A 19,975-nucleotide genomic window follows, 5' to 3' on the forward strand; every position below is an offset into this window, starting at 1 on the left:
GTCAGCTGACCGCTTATACACTGGTGGGAGGTGGGAGCGACACAACCCCCGGCCTGCGTCCAGAAGACAGATGATGGTGTCAGAGTGTGTGAACAACCATCATTTGCAGATATATCTGTAAGGTGTGTACTCTGCTTTAGGCACGGTAGGGGCAGCAGTAATAGTCGTATTAATGCAGCCAATCGGGTCACCGGGAACCAGTGACTGCACAAAGCTGAACTTATTCTGCATTTTCACGAATATTGGTGCAGCCGACAAAATGCACTTTATTGATTATTCTTCATCATAATAATCCGCTAATAAGTTCAACTGTTTTAAAAATTGTATAGTGGCAGGAGATGTAATAATCAGTCCTCTTTGCTGTGATTGGTCTGTATGTGCATAGTACATTCTAAGGGTGCGCTCTCGTTTCAGGTTGGTTAATGCTCTTCTGCGTTTTATCCGTAAACAATGCACACTTCTGAAGCAGGCCAGGCTTCAGACTCCAGAGATGGATGCTGAGCTACAAGCTCTGGAGGTTATGGCAGCGGGCGGTGAGAGTGTAACTGATGTAAGGATGCTGGAAGAGCTGGAGAGAAAACCAGAGGTTGGCGGCGCAGCCACCTGCGAGACCGTAGGAGGAGAGGACATTCACCTTCCGTCAGTGGAGGGTAAGTCTGAGCTCCTATTGGCCCAGGCAAAGCTCTTTTTGGCTGTCATCAAGCAGCAGTGCATGCTGGGAAATGCAGGCACAACTGGAGTGACACATGACTGTCACATTGATTCATGACACTGCACCAGCTACACTTATTTACTCTCATAACTATTCAGTTGCCTGTGGAAGCCTAAATATTTGGTGTCAGCCGTTGTACATGGACTTCAGCATAGGATATATAGGGGGAAATCCAATTAGGTGCCATGCTGGCGATGTAGTGTGCACATCAGCCGTACCTATGGTACTCCCTAAATCACGTATTTTAATAGGCACCCCTATAGGGCTGTAAACTAGAATGCACAATTTGGGGGTGAAAGTGGGGAGATTATAGGTGCCTCTACTGGTGTTTCAATGGCGCATCACAGGCATCGCCCGCAAATTTTCCCTAATTGAATTGACCTGAAAGGGGGCGATTCAATTGCTTGCTAGATAATTTAGCCTTTGTGCTAAATTCCAGACTTAGGGCCTGATTCAGACCCACTCGCGAGCGGCTGTCCGCTCGCAAGTGGGTCGATGTTATGGACTGAGCATGCGCACGACGGAGGGAGCTCCGTCGTGCGCATGCGCCAGACGCGACGAGCGAAGGAAAGTCCTTCGCTCGTTGTGTCCGATCAAAGGGGGCGTGCTGTCAATGTTGATTGACAGCACGCCCCCTTTGGTGGGCGTGCCTCCCTGACGGGGGCGTTCCCTCGGGAATGCCTCCCGTCAAAAGCCGGCCCACTGACATCACTAGTGATGTCAGTGGGAGTGATTTTGGCTCTGATAGAGCCAAAATCACTCCGGAGCTAGCGGTTGAAAACCTCAACCGCAGGCTCCGGCTCGCAATTTCGATGGTCGCGGCCATCACAATGCACGCTCGTATAGCCTGTGGGTGGTGACCCACAGCTATACGAGCGTCCAGGAGGACACTCCATTTTCATGGAGCCCGGCCCTCATTCAGAGCGTGCGCTCTGCTCAGAGCGTACGGCTCTGAATGAGGGCCTTAGTCTTTGAAGTGACCGAAGCGGTTTGTCTGACTGCTCTAGGCAACTTCTCCAATACTTGATATATTCCCCCCTCCTTCCCCCTCCAAATCTCAGAATGGAATGTACAGAAGAATTATAACTTATCTAGAGATGAAGGTCGTACCCCAAGTTTCACCTTGCAGCGCGAGCATCAGCCCTACCTCCATAAGAGACATGCCCAATATGATCACTCCATCACTATTGGAAGTAGTAGACTTCAGGGGAAATTAAGCCCACTTTCCTTATGTAGTAGCCTGCCAGATGCAGACAGGTGCACAATCCCAGCGTGTCAGACGTATTTTGTGAAGTGGAAATAATTTAAAAGACAAAACTAGGTTAGTTTTTGTTTTGTAAATGAGCACCGTTTTACCAAGAAGGGCCGACGCACCGGCAATGTCCCCGTTCCTGCGCCATAAGGTCGTTGGTCTGCAATTGCCTCTTAATGGGTCTAGAAGTAGTTAATACAAAGAAAACCGACCGCATAGGAACATGTTGTCATTTCATAATACATCAATGACTTTGAAAGTTTTTACCTTTTAACGTTAATTATTATTTTGCATAGTTCTGTTGGCAGAGGCGTAGCAGCCGTTCTGTCCCGCTCAGGTTTATACTTTCTCTTTATTGAATAGATTGGAAGTGAACGTGCGCCGGCTGACGTCACAATGATGCGGCAATGTGACGAAGATACCTTTTTGTTACAGACAATGGGGCTAAACATATCATCAGAACCAGGGATACCGTTCTATTTTGTAGTGTAAGAGCATTGATTCTGCGTATGTTAGAGAGAGAATGCGCAGCTGAGAGATGAGGAAATAATGGTTTCACCCATCATTGCAGTGAATCAGTGACTGATATATAGTCAGAGGCTGAAGGAGATTAATAGTATCCATTCCTTTGGCATCCATAGCATTGCAGTAATATTATATTAATATCATATAAATTTCCGTTCCAAGGTTGCGCTCTGTGCAGTGAGCTCTGATTTTAAACTTGAGTTTAGATTTTTTTTTAGTTTCTACAATGCTCAATTTGCAATGACAACCGGAGAGTTGTAAAACGCTCCATCTAGTTCTCCTATGGAAAATAAGAAGTCTATGGCCCGTGTAAGATTAGATCTGGATGAAGTCAGATATTTTCTGTAACTCATTTGTTCATGAGTCCTGACGACAAACTAAAATACCAAAGGCTGGATCATCCGTAAAGCTCTGTACATGTTCTATAATAATTGTGCCTTAAATAATAGGACACCCGCCAAGATAGTTGTAGGTAGGAAGGTTCCCCATGGACATTACCATTAAGGGAGAAGAAATTTGTCCTGCTTAATAGCAAAGAGATGTTTTTCCACCGTCCACAGATTCCATCCATTAGGATGGGAGGCGTGTACTGTATTTGGAACATGATTGGATGGCCGCTGCTACCCAGTAATGTGTATTACTAACAACAGACCTCCCATTCCAGCAGAGTTGAATTGCTGACCTGGTTCTCCTCCCCAGTGCTGTGTTCCCAATACACTGCTACAATGCTACACCAAGAGGGTGCAGTGATTAAAGAATTAGCCATAGGTTCCCCCAAATGAGACTACTCCTTTCAGCTAATTTACGTCTTTATGCAACTTGATTGGCCTGGTCATCCTGTGGCTCTCCAGGTGTTTTGAAACTACAAGTTCCAGCATACCCTTCCGCTGAACAGCTGATAAACCATGCTGGGACTTGTAATTTCACAACAGCTGGAGAGCCACAGGTTGGCCAGGCCTGGGCTGGACAATCAATTTGACCAACCACTTTCTTCTTTCAGGTGTTCAATATTATTTTAGTAGCCCCTGTATTAAAAAGGAGGAACCTGCTGAGTGTGTTATACCAGCGCCCCCAACCAGGAAGAGACAGCCAATGAAGCGACACCGGCGAGAACTTCTGCCAGACATCAGCCCCACGCTCTCCAGCCCAGTTGTACCAGTAAAGAGAAGGCGGGAGGCAGAAGCAAGTACCCCATCCAAGCCTACTGAAGTCACTCCCAGCACCCCGGAGGTGCATGTGAAGAGGCAGAGAAAGTCCTCCATACCCAGCCGGCCAACTCTCCGATCGAGTGCAAAACTCTTTCCTAACAAAGTCTCTGACCCCAATCTCATCCATCCGCCAAAATTGTCCTCTCACTGCACTCCAAAGCAAGCCTCTATAGCAGCACAAAAACTGGTGTCTCAGCCTGTGACTAGGAGCCGGGTACCACTGGGAACATCCACTCTCCAGAACAGCGCTGTAGTCCAAGCACCAGCTTTGGCCCTCCGGGACATGAACGCCACGTTTGACCTGGCTGAAGAGGACTGGATGATGTCTGAGATGGACAAAACAGTCACTTTTGGGACCTCTAAGTTTCCTGGTTGGGAAAATGTTGGTGTATCACAAATTGACTGCACATTTCTGAAAAGGTTGGTAACTCCTCTTGTCTGTCTTATGTCACGTGCAGGCAATAGCACGTTGTGTGTTGCGTTTATACCGTAGTGTGTGTGTTTGTTTGTGTGTGTGTGTATGTATGAATCTATATGTGTGTATGTATATATATATATATATATATATATATATATATATATATATATATATATTATAATATTTCTGCAATAATTATTCATTTCTATAGTTTTCTCCCCTCTGTAAGTGTATAGTCTCCTATCACAGTCTGCTGTGGGCGTGGCAATCTATGCAACTCCCACTTTTGTGTGTCTTGTGTGACCGTCCACGGTGTCTCTTGTAAATATGTCCTGCACTGGGGTGGTGTGAGCCTGCGTGGCCTTCTATGTGAGTGAGTGCTCACCCTCATCATCCTTTGGTTATGTCATATACTGTACATTGTGGACGTCTTCGGGCAGTCAGCAGATACGCAGCATCACTGATTGCATCCTTTGAGCCAGGATGTACAGTGTTACAGGAATAAATACATTAATGAATGTTTTATCCCCAGTTCTGATGTTCCAGTGTTCATCATGAGCGGCCTCTCCGTACAGGACAAAACTGCTGCTTCAGTAACCTCCTCTGTAAAATCCTACTCTCAGCGGAGAAGGCGATCTATGAGGTAAGGCACAGGATGTTTGCTGACACGGGACTGGGAGAAATTGGGGCTCTTTATACCTAGCTGATATAAAAAATGTCGCTAGTAGTAATCTATACTAGAGGTACTGCTTAAAACACTGAAACTAATGCATTTAGTGGCTGGATGCTGTTACCATGTATTTTTATAGTGCTAAATATTCTAAAAACACAAATTCTCCTGCGACTGTAATGCATTTGCAATAACCTGTTTATATAGCAAGTTGTGGTCTGCCGTTGTAGAAGCTGCTGGTAGTGCGGCACCGGGTATGTAAATTTTGTCTGGTAAAATGGGATGAATCTAAGGATAATTAATGATTGGTAAACTGAGCTGCACCCGTAACATCAGAGCGGCAGAAAATAGTTTTTAGCTTTGGCTGACGTTTCATATATCGTGTATGCACTTACCAATCGATTGTTAGGATGGCCTAGTGCGTAACCAGCTTTAGGTGTTAATAGACAAGATTAAAGACCAATGTGGAAAACGATATTTACTTAACAGGTCTTTTTAACTCCTTCACTGCTGAGTCCTTTCTCACCTCCATGCCAATACGATTTAATTATTTATATTTAAGTACTAGTTTGCTTGTTCCGTCAGACACTGCATATAAAATCTCCACAAAATGAGCAACAAAGACAAAAATGTACTGTTTTTTTATTTTTATTTTTTTGTCATGTAACAAGCAAGAAATTTAACTAAAATGTGTTTATTTTTAAAAACACCACCAGGAAATTCATTAGTTCTTCAGCGTTAATCTACCGCTCTAAAAACAGCCACGAGCAGGATTTCACACAAATATATTTACAAGTTTAGATAAAATGGTAGATAGTATACGATAGACTAACAAGGTATGCCATTCTCACAGTAACCAACCAAATGCGAAGAATGAAGGGAACCAGTTTATTGGATAGGGTGACCTGAGCATTAGAACTTCCCTCAGCTTTGGCCATATTAATGCACCTTGTAATATAGGGTGTTTTTATTGTCGTGTGGTAACTTCACAATAACTGCCAAGGTGGCACATCGCACAAAACAGGGGATTTCAAGAGCCAGAGTGGGGAAGATGGACGCCTTACGTTCCTCCTGACTACTAGGATGATAACCAGGCATAACCACTAAGGAGGCTGCATGATTTGAAAGAGGGTGACCCCAAGTCAAGAAGGTGACCCCAAGTTTCTAGGTACCAGGAGATTGATTGATTTATTTATTTATTTATTTTTTATTGTTCTCCCACACAATTCCCTGGCATTTTACAACTGGGCTAAATGATGCCACTGCCTCACCACACGGTGATGTCACATACCTTCAGCACCCAATGGCAGCAGCTTACAGTGGGGGACTTTTCAGAAAGTTTCTTCCCTTCCTCGTTTCTCCCCCTTTGAACGTCAGCAGCGCTTGGGACATGCTAGATTCGTTCCTCAGCATTTCTACTTCAGGGTCCATAGGGGGTCCACAGGGTTGACCTTGGGGGTTATAGCTGGAACAGGATCCATGGGCACCACACAGTTAAGCTTTTAGCTCCCAGGATGCACTTGGGTCCTCCTCTATACCCCGCCCCCGAGCCACAGGCACCTCAGTGTAAGCTGGTGCCCGGCCGGAGTCGGTCACCGCGCAGGGGGGCTGCAGGAGCAGCCCCCAGAAGCTTTTTATATTAAGTTAGGTTTTATTTACTTTAATCTCTTTTTACTACAGACGGCAGCGAAGGGCTGTCTGTACAGACTCCCACGCTGCCGCTCTGATCCCCGACTGGCGCCGCGACGCCAGTACTGATCTGGGGATCGCGGCGGGAGGGCAGAGTCCGTACTAGCCGGACTCTGTCTACCTCCCAGGACTGCTGCCGGAGTCGCCGGGGATTCAGGTAAGCCGCGCGTCGCTGGCTAGCGGCGGTGCGCGGAATGTCTTAAATGCAGTCCTTTAGCCTCCGGTCCTGGGGACAGACCGGAGGCTGCTGGCAGTGGCGGCGGGCCCCCCCCATAACCCGTGGGACCACTAGACCAGCAGGGATAAAGGGGCAAGCGGGAAGCCAGCATCCCTGGGGTTATGGCCAGCCAGGGGAGGAAGCCTTCCCTGTCAGCGGCTCCTCCCCTCAGCTCAGCGCGCCTTTCAGCACGCAGTCTGGCGTCGCTGAGCTGCAGTTACACGGCCACTCCTCCTCTGAGGTCTCCAGCGGCCATTTTCCCAGTGGCAGCGCAGATCTCAGGGAGCACGCGGACCGGTCCCCCTGTGTACCTCTCCCCTGATTAAGGACAGCGTACACAGCACTATAGCCCTCCCAGACACTGAATCTGGGCAGGTTGATTGTAGTGTAAAGGTGCAGTGAGTATATCTTCCTGCATGGTATGTGACTTTTGCTAGTGCTGCCTGTCTGTGCTTATTTTCTACTTACTGTCAGCTTATACCTATCCCTTTACTTCTCCTACAAGCCCTACAGGTGTGTGGGGGAGGGGCGTTTCTACTGACCTCACTTATATAGATCACGTATTTGTGAGGTCCGTCACATACAGTTGTGTGCTACTCAGTGCCATATTGTGGGCTGTTGTTCAGCACACCGGTGAGTGCGTTTTACTTCTACTCTGGTGCCAGATATATAATATATTCTGTCATGTCAGACGAGGAGGTTGAGCGCTCAGTGGCTCCGGTGTTGGCCTCCTGCGGACGCTGTTCTGCAGGAGTAGATAGGGAGGATTTGTCACAGGATGGCCTGTGTAGTCGATGCCAGGTGGCTCCTGGCCCATCCAGACCTTCTCTGGCGCAGGAACCACCGTGGGCGATGTTTTCTCAAGTGCTGGTGTCTATTGCGGACCGTCTGTCGGTCCCGACTGCTCTCCCTACTAGGGCGGTGCCCCAGCCGACCATCCCCCATTCCCCGGGTGTCCCGCAGTTATTGCGGAGTCCTCCTGGGTCTCAATCAGTAGGTCCCTATGCGGGGTTGCCTATGTATATACAGGCTTCCCCTGTGCCGCAGCAGCCTGTGGTACCTTTTCAGGCCCCTATGGCGACTCCTCCACCATGGGTGGATGTGCTCTCCAACTCCGTGCAAAATTTGGCGACCGCTTCCTCGGCTTTTCAGTCAATGTTGCAGACTGACATGCCTTCTAGGATTTCAAAACGCCCACTCATGACACGGGCTGCTCAGGTATCGGACTCAGAGGGTTCCTCAGATGATGGGGAGGTCCCTGATGACACTGACTCGGACGCCTCGGTCCAGGAAATGGATACCAAGTCGTCCATTAATGTGCGAGCACTAGTTAGGGCGGTGCGAGCTATTCTTCTTCTTATAGAGGATGAGGCACCGGTTCCTAAGTCGAAGTTTCCTAGTTTCAAAAAAACTAAGGTGGCTTCTGCGGTGTTTCCCCTGTCGGATCAGTTGACGGATCATATGGCGGTAGCTTGGCAGGCGCCCAGTAAGAGATTCCTTCCTCAGAAGCGGTTGGCTTCTAATTACCCCTTCCCTGAGGCACATTGTAAAAAATGGGAAACTCCACCGGTGGTGGATTCCCATGTCACCCGTTTAACTCGGGGCGCCACCTTACCATTACCGTCGATATCCTCGCTGAAGGATCCCACGGACAGGAAAGTTGAGACTTGCTTAAAGTCTATTTACTCCCTCTCCGGGGCGGTGGCCCGACCGTCCATGGCCATCTCCTGGGTGGCCAAGGCCATTGAGGGGTGGGCCAATGCATTGGAAGATACCTTCCCAGACGACGCTCCGGATGTCCAGCGGGCGTTGTTGGGACAAATGAGGGACGCTGCTTCTTACATTGGTGAAGCTTCTTTAGATGCTAGTCTGCTGACCTCGCGGGTATCGGCTGCAGCGGTGTCTGGCCGCCGATCCTTGTGGTTGCGGTCCTGGAGAGCGGACTCTGATACAAAGAAGGGTCTGGAGGCCTTACCTTTCAATGGGGAATTACTATTTGGTCCGGACTTGGACAAAATAGTGGACACCCTGGCTAAATCCAAGTCGGCCTTCCTCCCTTCGGCGGCACTGCCTGCTAAGGTTCGGAGTTCGGCTTTTCGTTCCTTTCGGGTTCAGGGTAAGGCGAAAGGTCAGTCCTTCCCGAGACAGTCTGCGAGCAAGACTGCCTCTAAACCAAAGAAGCAAGCCTGGAGTGCTCGGCGCCCTTCTTCCAAGCAGGAAGATAAACCTGCGGCCTGATGGGACGGGCCTCCCTCTGGGGGACCTCAGAGTGGGAGGCCGACTTCTTCTATTTGCCCAGTGCTGGCACAATACCACCACGGATGCCTGGGTTCGAGAAGTGGTCTCCCAGGGGTACGCCCTGTCTTTTCGGCACAGACCACCCCACCAGTTTTTCTGCACAAGTCCTTCTCAGGACAAGACCACGGCGTTACAGGTTCAGGAGGCTATAGAGTCCTTGCTGAAAGCAGGGGTCATTGTTCCCGTTCCTCTATCACAACGAGGGACGGGGTATTATTCGTCTCTGTTTCTGGTGCAGAAACCCAATGGTTCTCATCGCCCTATCCTCAACTTGAAGTCTCTGAACAAATTCCTCAGAGTTCCCAAGTTCAGGATGGAAACGTTACGTTCCATCATTCTGGCGATGGAACCGGGGGATTACATGGTGTCCCTGGACATCCAGGACGCCTACCTCCATGTTCCGATAGCATCTTCACACCAGCGGTATCTGAGGTTCGCTGTCCTTCAACACCACTATCAGTTCCGGGCGCTACCCTTTGGTCTCTCCACGGCACCGAGGGTGTTCACGAAGATTATGGCGGTCATGGCCGCACATCTTCGGAACCAGAATGTACGGCTGCTGCCATATCTGGACGACCTCCTGTTGCTGGCGAGCTCCCCGGAGGTACTGCTTCAACATCTCCACCTGACGATCGCTTGCCTGCAAGCACACGGGTGGTTGATAAATTGGAAAAAGTCCTCCCTGATTCCATCACAGCGGATGGTTCATTTGGGAGCCCTGCTGGATTCGCGTCAGCAAAGGATCTTCCTGACTCCGGAGAAGGTCGCCTCCCTACAGCTGCGGATACACAGTTGCCTGAGCCGTTGCCGCCTGTCGGTCCATTCGGCTATGAGAGTTCTGGGGTCCATGGTGTCGACATTCGACATGGTGGAATTTGCCCAGTTCCATTCCCGGCCCCTGCAGGGGCTGATTCTATCAGAATGGAACGGGTTACCTCACCGGATCCGCTCTCAGGTGCTGGTGTTGTCTCCGGATGTTCGGCAATCTTCGGCTTGGTGGCTTCAGACAGCTCATCTGGTCGAGGGGCGCCCATTTTGGGTCCCGGACTGGGTCCTGCTCACGACTGATGCCAGTCTCCGGGGTTGGGGGGCAGTGACCGGCTCTTTGTCGCTTCAGGGTCGTTGGTCAGCGGAAGAAGCACTTCTCCCCATCAACATCCTGGAACTGCGGGCAGTATACAGGGCCCTGCAGTCGTCCGGCCCCGCTCTTCACGGAAGGGCGGTACAGGTGCAGTCCGACAACGCCACCACGGTGGCGTATATCAACCACCAAGGCGGAACTCGCAGTCAGGCAGCGATGTCGGAGGTGTCTCGTATCCTGACTTGGGCGGAGGGTCACATTCCGGCGATCTCGGCGGTCTTCATCCCCGGAGTCCTCAATTGGGAGGCGGACTTCCTCAGCCGTCACGACGTGCATCCCGGGGAATGGTCGCTTCACCCAGAGGTGTTTCAGCTACTCGTGGACAGGTGGGGACTGCCGGAGCTGGACTTGATGGCCTCCCGTCACAATCACAACTTGCCCGTTTACGGGTCAAGGACAAGAGACGCAGGCGCAAGTCTGGTGGACGCGCTGTCGGTGAAATGGACGTTTCACCTGGCGTATCTGTTTCCTCCGCTATCCCTGCTTCCTCGGGTTCTGCGGAAATTCAAGCAGGACGGCGGCATGCTCGTGCTGGTAGCTCCGGCGTGGCCCAGATGTCCTTGGTACTCCGATCTCAGGAGCCTCTCCATCGACGCTCCGTACCTTCTTCCTCAGCGTCGGGACCTGTTGTCTCAGGGGCCCTGCCTTTACCCGGATCTGGGTCGGCTGTCTTTGACGGCGTGGCTCTTGAGACAGCCGTCTTGAGGTCTCGGGGCTTCTCCAGTTCGGTTATTGGTACCATGCTCAGGGCACGCAAGCCTGCTTCAGCACGGATTTATCACAGTGTGTGGCACACTTACTTTCAGTGGTGTGAGTCCAGACATTATGATCCTCAGGTGTTCCGAGTTTCTAGGATCTTGGAATTTCTTCAGTCAGGATTGGATCTCGGCTTACGCCTTGCATCTCTGAAGGTTCATGTGTCCGCCTTGTCCGTGTGGTTTCAACGGCGGATTGCAATACTACCAGACGTTCACACCTTTTTCCAGGGTGTTCTCAGGATCCAGCCTCCCTTTGTGCCTCCTGTGGCTCCTTGGGACTTGGCGGTGGTGCTACGGGTCCTGCAGGGTCCTCCGTTTGAGCCTCTTGAGGCGGTGGAGCTCAAATGGCTGACATTTAAGACGGTTTTTCTCCTGGCAATTGCTTCGGCCAGGAGGGTGTCTGAATTGGGGGCGCTTTCCTGTCGCCCTCCTTTCCTGATTTTTCACCAGGACAGAGCGGTGCTCCGCACTCGTCCTGAGTTTTTGCCCAAAGTGGTCTCGAAGTTCCACATTAATCAGGAACTTGTTGTGCCAGCTTTTCAGTCCCCTGATCTTTCAGCTGGTGAGACTTCCTTAGATGTGGTCCGGGCGCTTAGAATTTATGTAGACCGGACGGCTTCGGTTAGGAAGTCTGATTCCTTGTTTATCCTCTTTGGTTTTCACAAGAGGGGTTGGCCTGCCAACAAACAAACGTTAGCCCGTTGGCTTCGTTCCGTTATTTGTGAGGCTTATGCACAAGAGGGTTTACCTGTGCCAGCCTCCGTTAAGGCTCATTCCACTCGTTCTGTGGGTCCCTCTTGGGCTGCTAGACCTGGAGCTTCTGCTGTTCAGCTGTGTAAGGCGGCCACTTGGTCTTCTATTCAAACGTTTTTGAGGTTTTATGCGTTTGACACCTTCGCCTCTCAGGATGCTTCCTTTGGGCGCCGGGTGCTCCTTTCAGCACAGGAGCGTCCCCGCCCTTAGTTGAACTGCTTTGGGACATCCCCAAGGTCAACCCTGTGGACCCCCTATGGACCCTGAAGTAGAAAACAAGAGATATGGTAAGAACTTACCTTTGTTATCTCTGTTTCTACGAAGTCCATAGGGTCCACAGGGCGCCCGCCCTGACGCACCTGGCTTCAAATGGGCTGTGTGGCTGGTCACCGGTTTTCCGTCTCCTATTGCTGTGAGTATGGTTTCTTGTGTGTTCCAGTCTTCCTTCTCTCTGTTCCATATTCTCCTCCGGCCTAGGCTGCTTACCAACTGAGGTGCCTGTGGCTCGGGGGCGGGGTATAGAGGAGGACCCAAGTGCATCCTGGGAGCTAAAAGCTTAACTGTGTGGTGCCCATGGATCCTGTTCCAGCTATAACCCCCAAGGTCAACCCTGTGGACCCTATGGACTTCGTAGAAACAGAGATAACAAAGGTAAGTTCTTACCATATCTCTTGTTTTTTCATGCATATGCTGAGGACGATCCCCAATGTCCGTACGGGTTTAGACAACAAGTCAGGGAAAAGTTCTAGTCTCACTGATGCGATTTTACACTTGCCATATGATGCTGCTGTGTATTGGCTATGGGATTCTTCACCATATCTCATGACCTCTTGCCTTTATCAAGTACAAGACTACATAGGGCAGGGGTGGGGAACCTATTTTCTGCTGAGGTCCGCTTTGATATAACCTTGTTTGTAGGCCTGGTGCAGGCCACACCCCCTCTGTGTGACATCAGAGGCGGGGCCACAATCGCCGGTGATTACAGCAATGCTCGAAGCGTCCTGAGGATGCTCCGGGGAGCTATAAGGGCAGCGGTGTGACTGAAGCGTCCTAAGGATGCTCCAGGCGGCACTGCTGCATAAGTTCTGCCTGCAGGGTGCCATTCTAGGCACCCTGCTAGCCAGATGAGGCTAGCAGAAAAAAAGCTCATAGGGCCAGACCAAATGATTCCACATGCCTTATATGGCCCCGGCCTGAGGTTCCCAATCACTGACATTGGGGCACTGAGTTACATAGAGAACTATACGTATGTGTGTTAATTATTTTGAAACTTGCCCTGGTTATAAAACAACTTACTAACGTCTCTGGTGCCTTTGCCCCTCACCAGCTCATCCTCCTCACGTGCCGGCGGTGGGACAGTCGGCCAAAGCAGAATTGGCAGGGTACCACTGAGCACAAGTAAACGGCTGCAACGACCACCTACCATAACAGGTGAGTTGGTTTATTTTATGTTCTATGGATAAAACCTCTCCGTCTATTTCTTAGAATGAGGAACGTGTATTTTATTCAGGTTTTGTAAACCTTTGCAATCATCAGAGCAGCGTGGTACCGCAATTATGTGGATTCTCCCAACTTGCCTGGACAGTGTAGTGAGCGGAGTATCGGACAATTGCTGGTAGAAGGTTGCCCATGGTTTCGCTGTTGGGGCGTTGTGTAGGTAAACTGGTTCATCGTTCACCATGGGCCTGTTCTACTGTAGTAACTGTGCAAGAGGCAACAATAAGGGAAGTTTTGCAGCCTATTCTGTAACAAAATATAGGTCTGGTTTTATTTTGTCTCTATCTGGCTTTGGTGCACTTACAGCTATTCTGATCCTGAATTGTTTACCCTCAGAGAACCTCTCCTGCAGCCCCCGGGGACAAAGTACCAAGAGGACAGGAAAAGGGACTGTGGCGTTTGGCAGGTCGTTAGGAGGGGCTCCAGGGACTCGATTAATGCAGCTTGCAGCAGCCAGGTCCTGACGACACTATGCGGTAACAGGACTCCGTACCTCACACTCTCCGATGCCTTTCTCCTCCTACCTCCAGCAGTTGATATGTAGTCACTCATCACATTCTGCGGGACTGACACATCCGGAACCTCTAAGAAATGTTCTGCCAGATGTCCTCATGCAGGATCTCCGCCACTGTTAAGTTCCCACTGGAATGGTGTTAGATGCGTCTTCCTGATGCGCCTGTTCTCCCACTATGGACCTCTTGTATTATTGCTTTATTATCAATACATTCCAAAATGGACAGGTTTGTGTGTGTATATACATATACCTCCAAAGGGTCCTAAAGAGGCATTGCAGGACATGCTCATTGCTGGGTTCCCATATTATTCTCAAAGGACTTTATTTTATAATTTTTTTTCATTTTTAGCAAGATGTAAGATTGTTTCAGATTTGTTTACATCTCCCCTGGGGTTCAGAAGTAGAATTTTTATGTTTTTCCATGAAATGCATATAGGCTTTTTCACTCTTTTGTTGCCGTAAGGTTCCAATCTTTGGTTTGAGATCTAAAAACTTTCTTTGCTTCCATAAAAATCCCTCTTGGCCGGCATATTACTGCAGCTTTGTAGGGTGGTCATCCGTCTTTATAGGAAGGACTCCTTCGTCCCGACAATTGCTATGAGAGAACAAATAAGTGTTTATATTAACTACAATGTTATGCGTTACCCAGTCTTACACATGTTCCGTAAATGCCGCAAAGTTTGTATAGGCAGTAACACTGCCAGCGAGGTTATGACACGTGTACAGGGAGCACAGCTGATGGGGTCCCTTCATTTAAAACATGGGTGGAAAAATATGCGGCCCTCCAGGTGCTGAACTACATATCCCAGTATGCCCTGCCACAGTTTTGCTATTTGGTCATGCTGAAACTGTTGCAGGGCATGTGTAGATCAGCAGCAGCTGGATGGCCGCTAATTGCCCACCCCCTGATTTAAGGTCTCGTACCCATTGCCAGGGTTTTTGCCTTATTACAACCCACACAAAAAAAATAGAAGGCTGGCAATGGAAACCATAGTCTCCGATGTTCTACCCATCATAAAGTCACTCTAAACGACATTGTGGTTTTCCAAATGCTGACTGATTGCATTTAATGTATGTGAAATATATTGAATGAGTGGACTGACCACCAATGTCCTCCCCAACACAAGTGGCACAATGGCAGATCAACATATTTGCGTTAGGCGTGTGCTCTCACTGCTGGGTGATCTTGCGGTCTTTAAATGCAAATCAAATACAAATGAGTATCCGGCATAAAGCCGGCTCCGTTTACAAATGCAATGTCGTATAATTGGCAAAACCGCATTTGGTTTGGCTCCCCAAATCTTTTGTTGTACAATTGGTTAGCCTGGGAAGAGGGTGTCACGGGTAGACCAGATTTACTTTAACAGAATGTAAAGATCTTTTCCCTTCTACAAAACCATTTTTCATTTACATTTTTTTTTTGCCTAATTGTTTTTTTTTATATATAATATAGTTGAGCATATTTATCTAGAAAACTAAAAATAATAGTTATATTTATTTTTTGTAATCCTTTGTTATACTGCTTCAGATGGGCATTACATTGTTGTGCTTGTTTTGTAGTGTCATTTTAAGAAGAGGGCTACAGTATAGGCGCTATAAATATAGACGCGGTCCTCCAATTCATATTTTTTGTAAGTAAACAGAATTGTTCTGGGACTCGCAACTAACTTGAGGAAAATTCTCCCATGGACATGACCACCGGGCGCTGATCACACCTGAGCCCCGCACAGTGCCCCGTCTACATGTTCTGCTTTGTATGTTTGTTTACCTTTTATGCTTTAAAATGTGTTTAATACCTGTAAATATTGTATCATGGTTTAACCATACAAGTACCACTGCTTTTAATGTATATGTATGTTTTGTGTCTTTGTGCCTGTATATAATTGTGCACGTATGTATTATACACCACTTTTATTTTTTTAACCTCCCTCAATCTACATGGGAAACTGGGGGGGGGGAGAAAGCACTTACACCTTTTAAGAATACTGGGGGAGGGGGAGGGTAGTGTTTTAGTGATTGACCGTCTACTCTGGCAAACATGTCTACTACCAATGATCCAGATACAGCCAGCATGGGTTCCTGGAATGTATGTAATGTACAGTATGTATGGATATGGTATTCATAGGCCAGTTTACCAAGCTTTCAGGACGTATACAAATAGATTTGCTGCATAGCCCGTGCACAACTGAGCAGCCCATTGCTGCCACAAGGCTTGTCTAATAACAATGCAAAGAAAGCCCAATGCAATGCGTAGCTTATTGGTTGCATTGGTAAAGATTAGTACATGCTACATCCATAGCGGGCTTGTTCTTTAGGGGGAGCATTGATCCCTCTTATGCGCTATTTCACCTCTTTTTGTGGCGCGTTCTCCTTTGTCTATAATCTATATTGTGGTTCTGTGTATTTTGGTGCAGGGTTAGTCTGCTCCGTCCCTTTGTGCTACTTTCCCTACGTTCCCCTCTGTGTATTTTGGTGCAGGGTTAGTCTGCTCCGTCCCTTTGTGCTACTTTCCCTACGTTCCCCTCTGTGTATTTTGGTGCAGGGTTAGTCTGCTCCGTCCCTTTGTGCTACTTTCCCTACGTTCCCCTCTGTGTATTTTGGTGCAGGGTTAGTCTGCTCCGTCCCTTTGTGCTACTTTCCCTACGTTCCCCTCTGTGTATTTTGGTGCAGGGTTAGTCTGCTCCGTCCCTTTGTGCTACTTTCCCTACGTTCCCCTCTGTGTATTTTGGTGCAGGGTTAGTCTGCTCCGTCCCTAGCTATTGTGCTACTTTCCCTACGTTCCCCTCTGTGTATTTTTGGTGCAGGGTTAGTCTGCTCCGTCCCTAGCTATTGTGCTACTTTCCCTACGTTCCCCTCTGTGTATTTTTGGTGCAGGGTTAGTCTCTTTGTGCTACTTTCCTTACGTTCCCCTCTGTGTTGGCTGTTAGGACAGTGACCCTATGGCGTTGGCTCATACTTCCTGAGCTTCACAGGCTCTGAGCATTAGATTTACTAAAGCTTCCAGAAATGGTGGTCATAGCAACCAATCAGATTCTATCTATATCATTTTCTAGGGTGCAATAGAGAAATGATGGCTAAAATCCGGTTGTTATGGGCAACAGCACCTCTTTTCATTTTTACAAGCTTTAGTAAATATACCCCTTAGTGTTTGTGACATTTCAGTATCTTGTCCTGGAAAAATATGGGAATCATTCACCCCATGGGGTAAAGTGATTTTCAAAGCCAGAGCATCTTTCTTCTGTTGGATTTAACAGGGAGATATTAAATAGAAAACCTGATGCGTTTTACATTTATTATTATGGCACTTTTAAATCCAGAGACCAAAGACGTTGCGATTTTAAAAAGCGCTGCTTATTAATTGCTGGGATGTGTCTAATACCGTGCCCCACATATTAAAGTAATTCAACTTGCTGCTCGTTTGAGTCCCGGAAGGTTGACATCTTTGCGTCTGACCGGATAGGGAGCTGTGGATGCTTCTTTAGTGTAGTGAAACCATCTACAGAATTCTCCATGTAAGAAAACCTGGAACATTTTGTGGCCACTATGTCTCGCAAATGGCGGCCCACAATTCTCAGTATATAGAACTTGTTACAGTCCCATAGGCGACATCACCGATTGCGTCAGCTTGTGGGGATCAATCACTACTATAGCAGCAGTATTTTGCTATGAATCAGCTCAGTACATATCTAAAACACATGCAAATTATTATGTGAATCATATTATGCTATTTTTCAACAGTGCTGTCACGGATCTGTAATCTTAATTTGCTAAACCTGAGTAATGGGAAGTTTATAGCTTTTAGGAGTAAAATCCCGTGAGGTGCTATGGAACAAGATGTTATGTATTTCCCTTCATTAAATCGTCTTTTACTTCATGTTTGGACTGGAAAATTGATTTTGTATATTGCAGGTATGTTCATGCTGTTCGCTGTATTCTGCAGGATAATAGGTCACCCACCCTGAGATTACGCATCACCCCCTCCCCCAGTGGCGCAGTAATAAAAGGAGCTTACCAGCCCGTATCGTTCATTATGAGTCGACGTCCGTTCATAACCAGAGTGTGATTTCTGTTTTATCAAAAGCCATATTAAAAAGGTCTCTGCTTGTACCATTTATTTTACTAAATAAAGGTGCATGTTTCTGTGTTTCCCTAACATATTTGTGCAAGTCTCCAGCGCCCATTCCTCTGACCCTAATACAGAACAGATGGGGATGATTTTTGCAATAAAAATCTTTGAAAAAAAAAAAAACACATGATTTTGAAACTTTATTTTGTGCCTATTGAACGCGCCTTTGTTCCCAGCCCTCACTTATTAATTTATGGCGGGATGCTCTGCCTGGAATCGTATCTCTGAATCTCGCACATGTAGCACAGAAATTATATTGCTCTTGTTTTGAGGCTGAAAATGTTTCCTGAACGGTGCTGGTTGCAGATTTGAAGTAACCATGCACAGCCTTCTGTGGTGGATGTAATTTGTTTTTTTTATGGGTTTCTATTAAGGTTACACTTGAACAAGTAGACAATAAGCAGCTTCCATACAAAAAAAATATGGGCAACTGTACCCTTTCATCACTTGCTGAGCTTAAAAGCTCCGTTCTATTCTTGTGATGGTGGCTACTGTATATTCTTATGTACTGCACGCAGGATGTGTGTGTAAAGTGGGGAAAATGTGCTTTAGTGAAGTGTTGAAACATGTTTTAATTTACTGGATTAAAGAGTTTAGATGCCTATACAACACTAATACTTACATCACAGTCTGGGCTGGTATGTGCTGGTGAGCAGGCTGCCAGCTTAGTGAGGGAATGGGTGGATGGATGGGGAGGGTAGAACAAGATGGCTGGTCCTACAGCAGGAGCGAATCATGAAACCAAGCGGATAGGAGGACTCTGAACTGTGCGCGCTGGAATGCAGCACCCAGGGAGATTGGCTTAGACCAATACCCACTGTCATTATGGCACTATACCACTCCTCTCTCTCACCTGCCATGTTAGAGCCTGAAGTGAGCTGGTGAGGGAAGGGCCTGTCCAGGAATAGAGCTACTATTCTTTATGGAGAGCAGGTAAGTGTATTCGGCTGGCCTTTTACCTTGTGAGGTGGAGGCTTCCCATTGAACTCCTGTTATACATAGCACTAATGGAGCTGACAAGGTCCCACAGCAATGACTGGCTCATCCTGATGGCAGATTTGATAAGCGTTTAGTTTTCCAGTTTTCTGTTCCCTTGGTAGAGTGACTCTTTCAAGATCTCAGTAAGGGGCCAATTTATTATAGCAGTTTTGTGGTCAACCTGGTTTTTAGAGGGTTACTGCATTGTTTAAGAATTTATCAATTTATTATGACGGTACTGCAGCTGATATCGGAGAGACGTGCTTTCGATCGCAAAAGCAGTCCCCAGAGCTCTCTGTCAGGGGGGGAATGCCCAATTTGCCAAGCTCCGCAAAGCTGTAGCGCTGTGCCTGGCAGTTCTGAGTCACCACAAGTGGCCTGGAAGAATTTGACAAATTAACCAGCACAGAAGTTCTGCACCAGCTCTACGGGTTGTTTGCCGGTGGTGTGAGCTGTACCTTTCTCCAAGATGGTGCATTGTACATTAAGGGCTGTATTCAATTAGCGGCGAAAAGCTGTTTTTGACGGTGACATAATTTCACCAGCGGAAACCTATCCCCGGATTCAACTGTGGCAACTTCTTGCTGGTGCGGAAACTCAATGCAATGTACCCGGCGGAAAAGTTTTCACCTATGAATAGCAGTCGGTAAAAAGTGCAGAATTGCGGTTTTGGGGTAAAAAGGTAGGGAAACCCTTAGGACAGATCCCCCAAAGGTAAACTGCATAAAAAAAATCCTAAAAAAATGAAAACACCCCAAAAAATTACTTAAAGTACCGAAATAGATTTTGGTGGAATCTGCAAGTATGGTGCTCGCTGAAGGTGCCTTTTTCAAGTGTTTTTTTTTTTTTTTTTAAACCTCACTTTTGCGATTTTAACCATGCTTGCACCCATTTTCATGTACCCCAAATTTGCTGGGACTAGTTATTTTCTCCCAAACAAACTGCTAAATGCTATTCTTGACCACTTGTGCAAAGACGCTAGTTTAGCAGCTAATGAGAGCATTTAAGTACCCCAAATACCCTCAAGCGGGCTATTTGGGGGCATCTACCATGATCCCCAATGTTAGTGCATCTTTTGGGGGCTGTCAGGCTGATTTCCACAAATCCGACAGCACTTTTCGCCTGTTTGTGTTTCTCCGGGTGCCTTTTTCACCGATTTATAACTGAATATGGGGATAAGCGGGGACGCGCACGATACTTTTTCGCATGGTAAACCAGC

The 19,975-nt window shown here is 47.7% G+C and overlaps 1 protein-coding gene across 1 annotated transcript in view; it reads left to right on the plus strand.

Moving 5' to 3' along the window:
• LOC148509499 (kinesin-like protein KIF18B) overlaps nt 1–15,614 on the plus strand; it is a 56,093-nt gene extending 40,479 nt beyond the window's left edge. The window contains exons 12-16 of the mRNA XM_088443052.1: nt 415–650; nt 3,490–4,117; nt 4,648–4,758; nt 12,969–13,072; nt 13,475–15,614. Coding sequence (XP_088299178.1) covers nt 415–650; nt 3,490–4,117; nt 4,648–4,758; nt 12,969–13,072; nt 13,475–13,602 — 1,207 coding nt within the window. The 3' untranslated portion in view covers nt 13,603–15,614. The remainder of the gene's footprint in view (nt 1–414; nt 651–3,489; nt 4,118–4,647; nt 4,759–12,968; nt 13,073–13,474) is intronic.
• The last annotated feature ends 4,361 nt before the right edge of the window (nt 15,615–19,975 follow it).

Source organism: Taudactylus pleione, unplaced genomic scaffold (genome assembly GCF_031769625.1).
Source record: "Taudactylus pleione unplaced genomic scaffold, aTauple2 ptg000324l, whole genome shotgun sequence".
Lineage (NCBI taxonomy): Eukaryota > Metazoa > Chordata > Amphibia > Anura > Myobatrachidae > Taudactylus > Taudactylus pleione.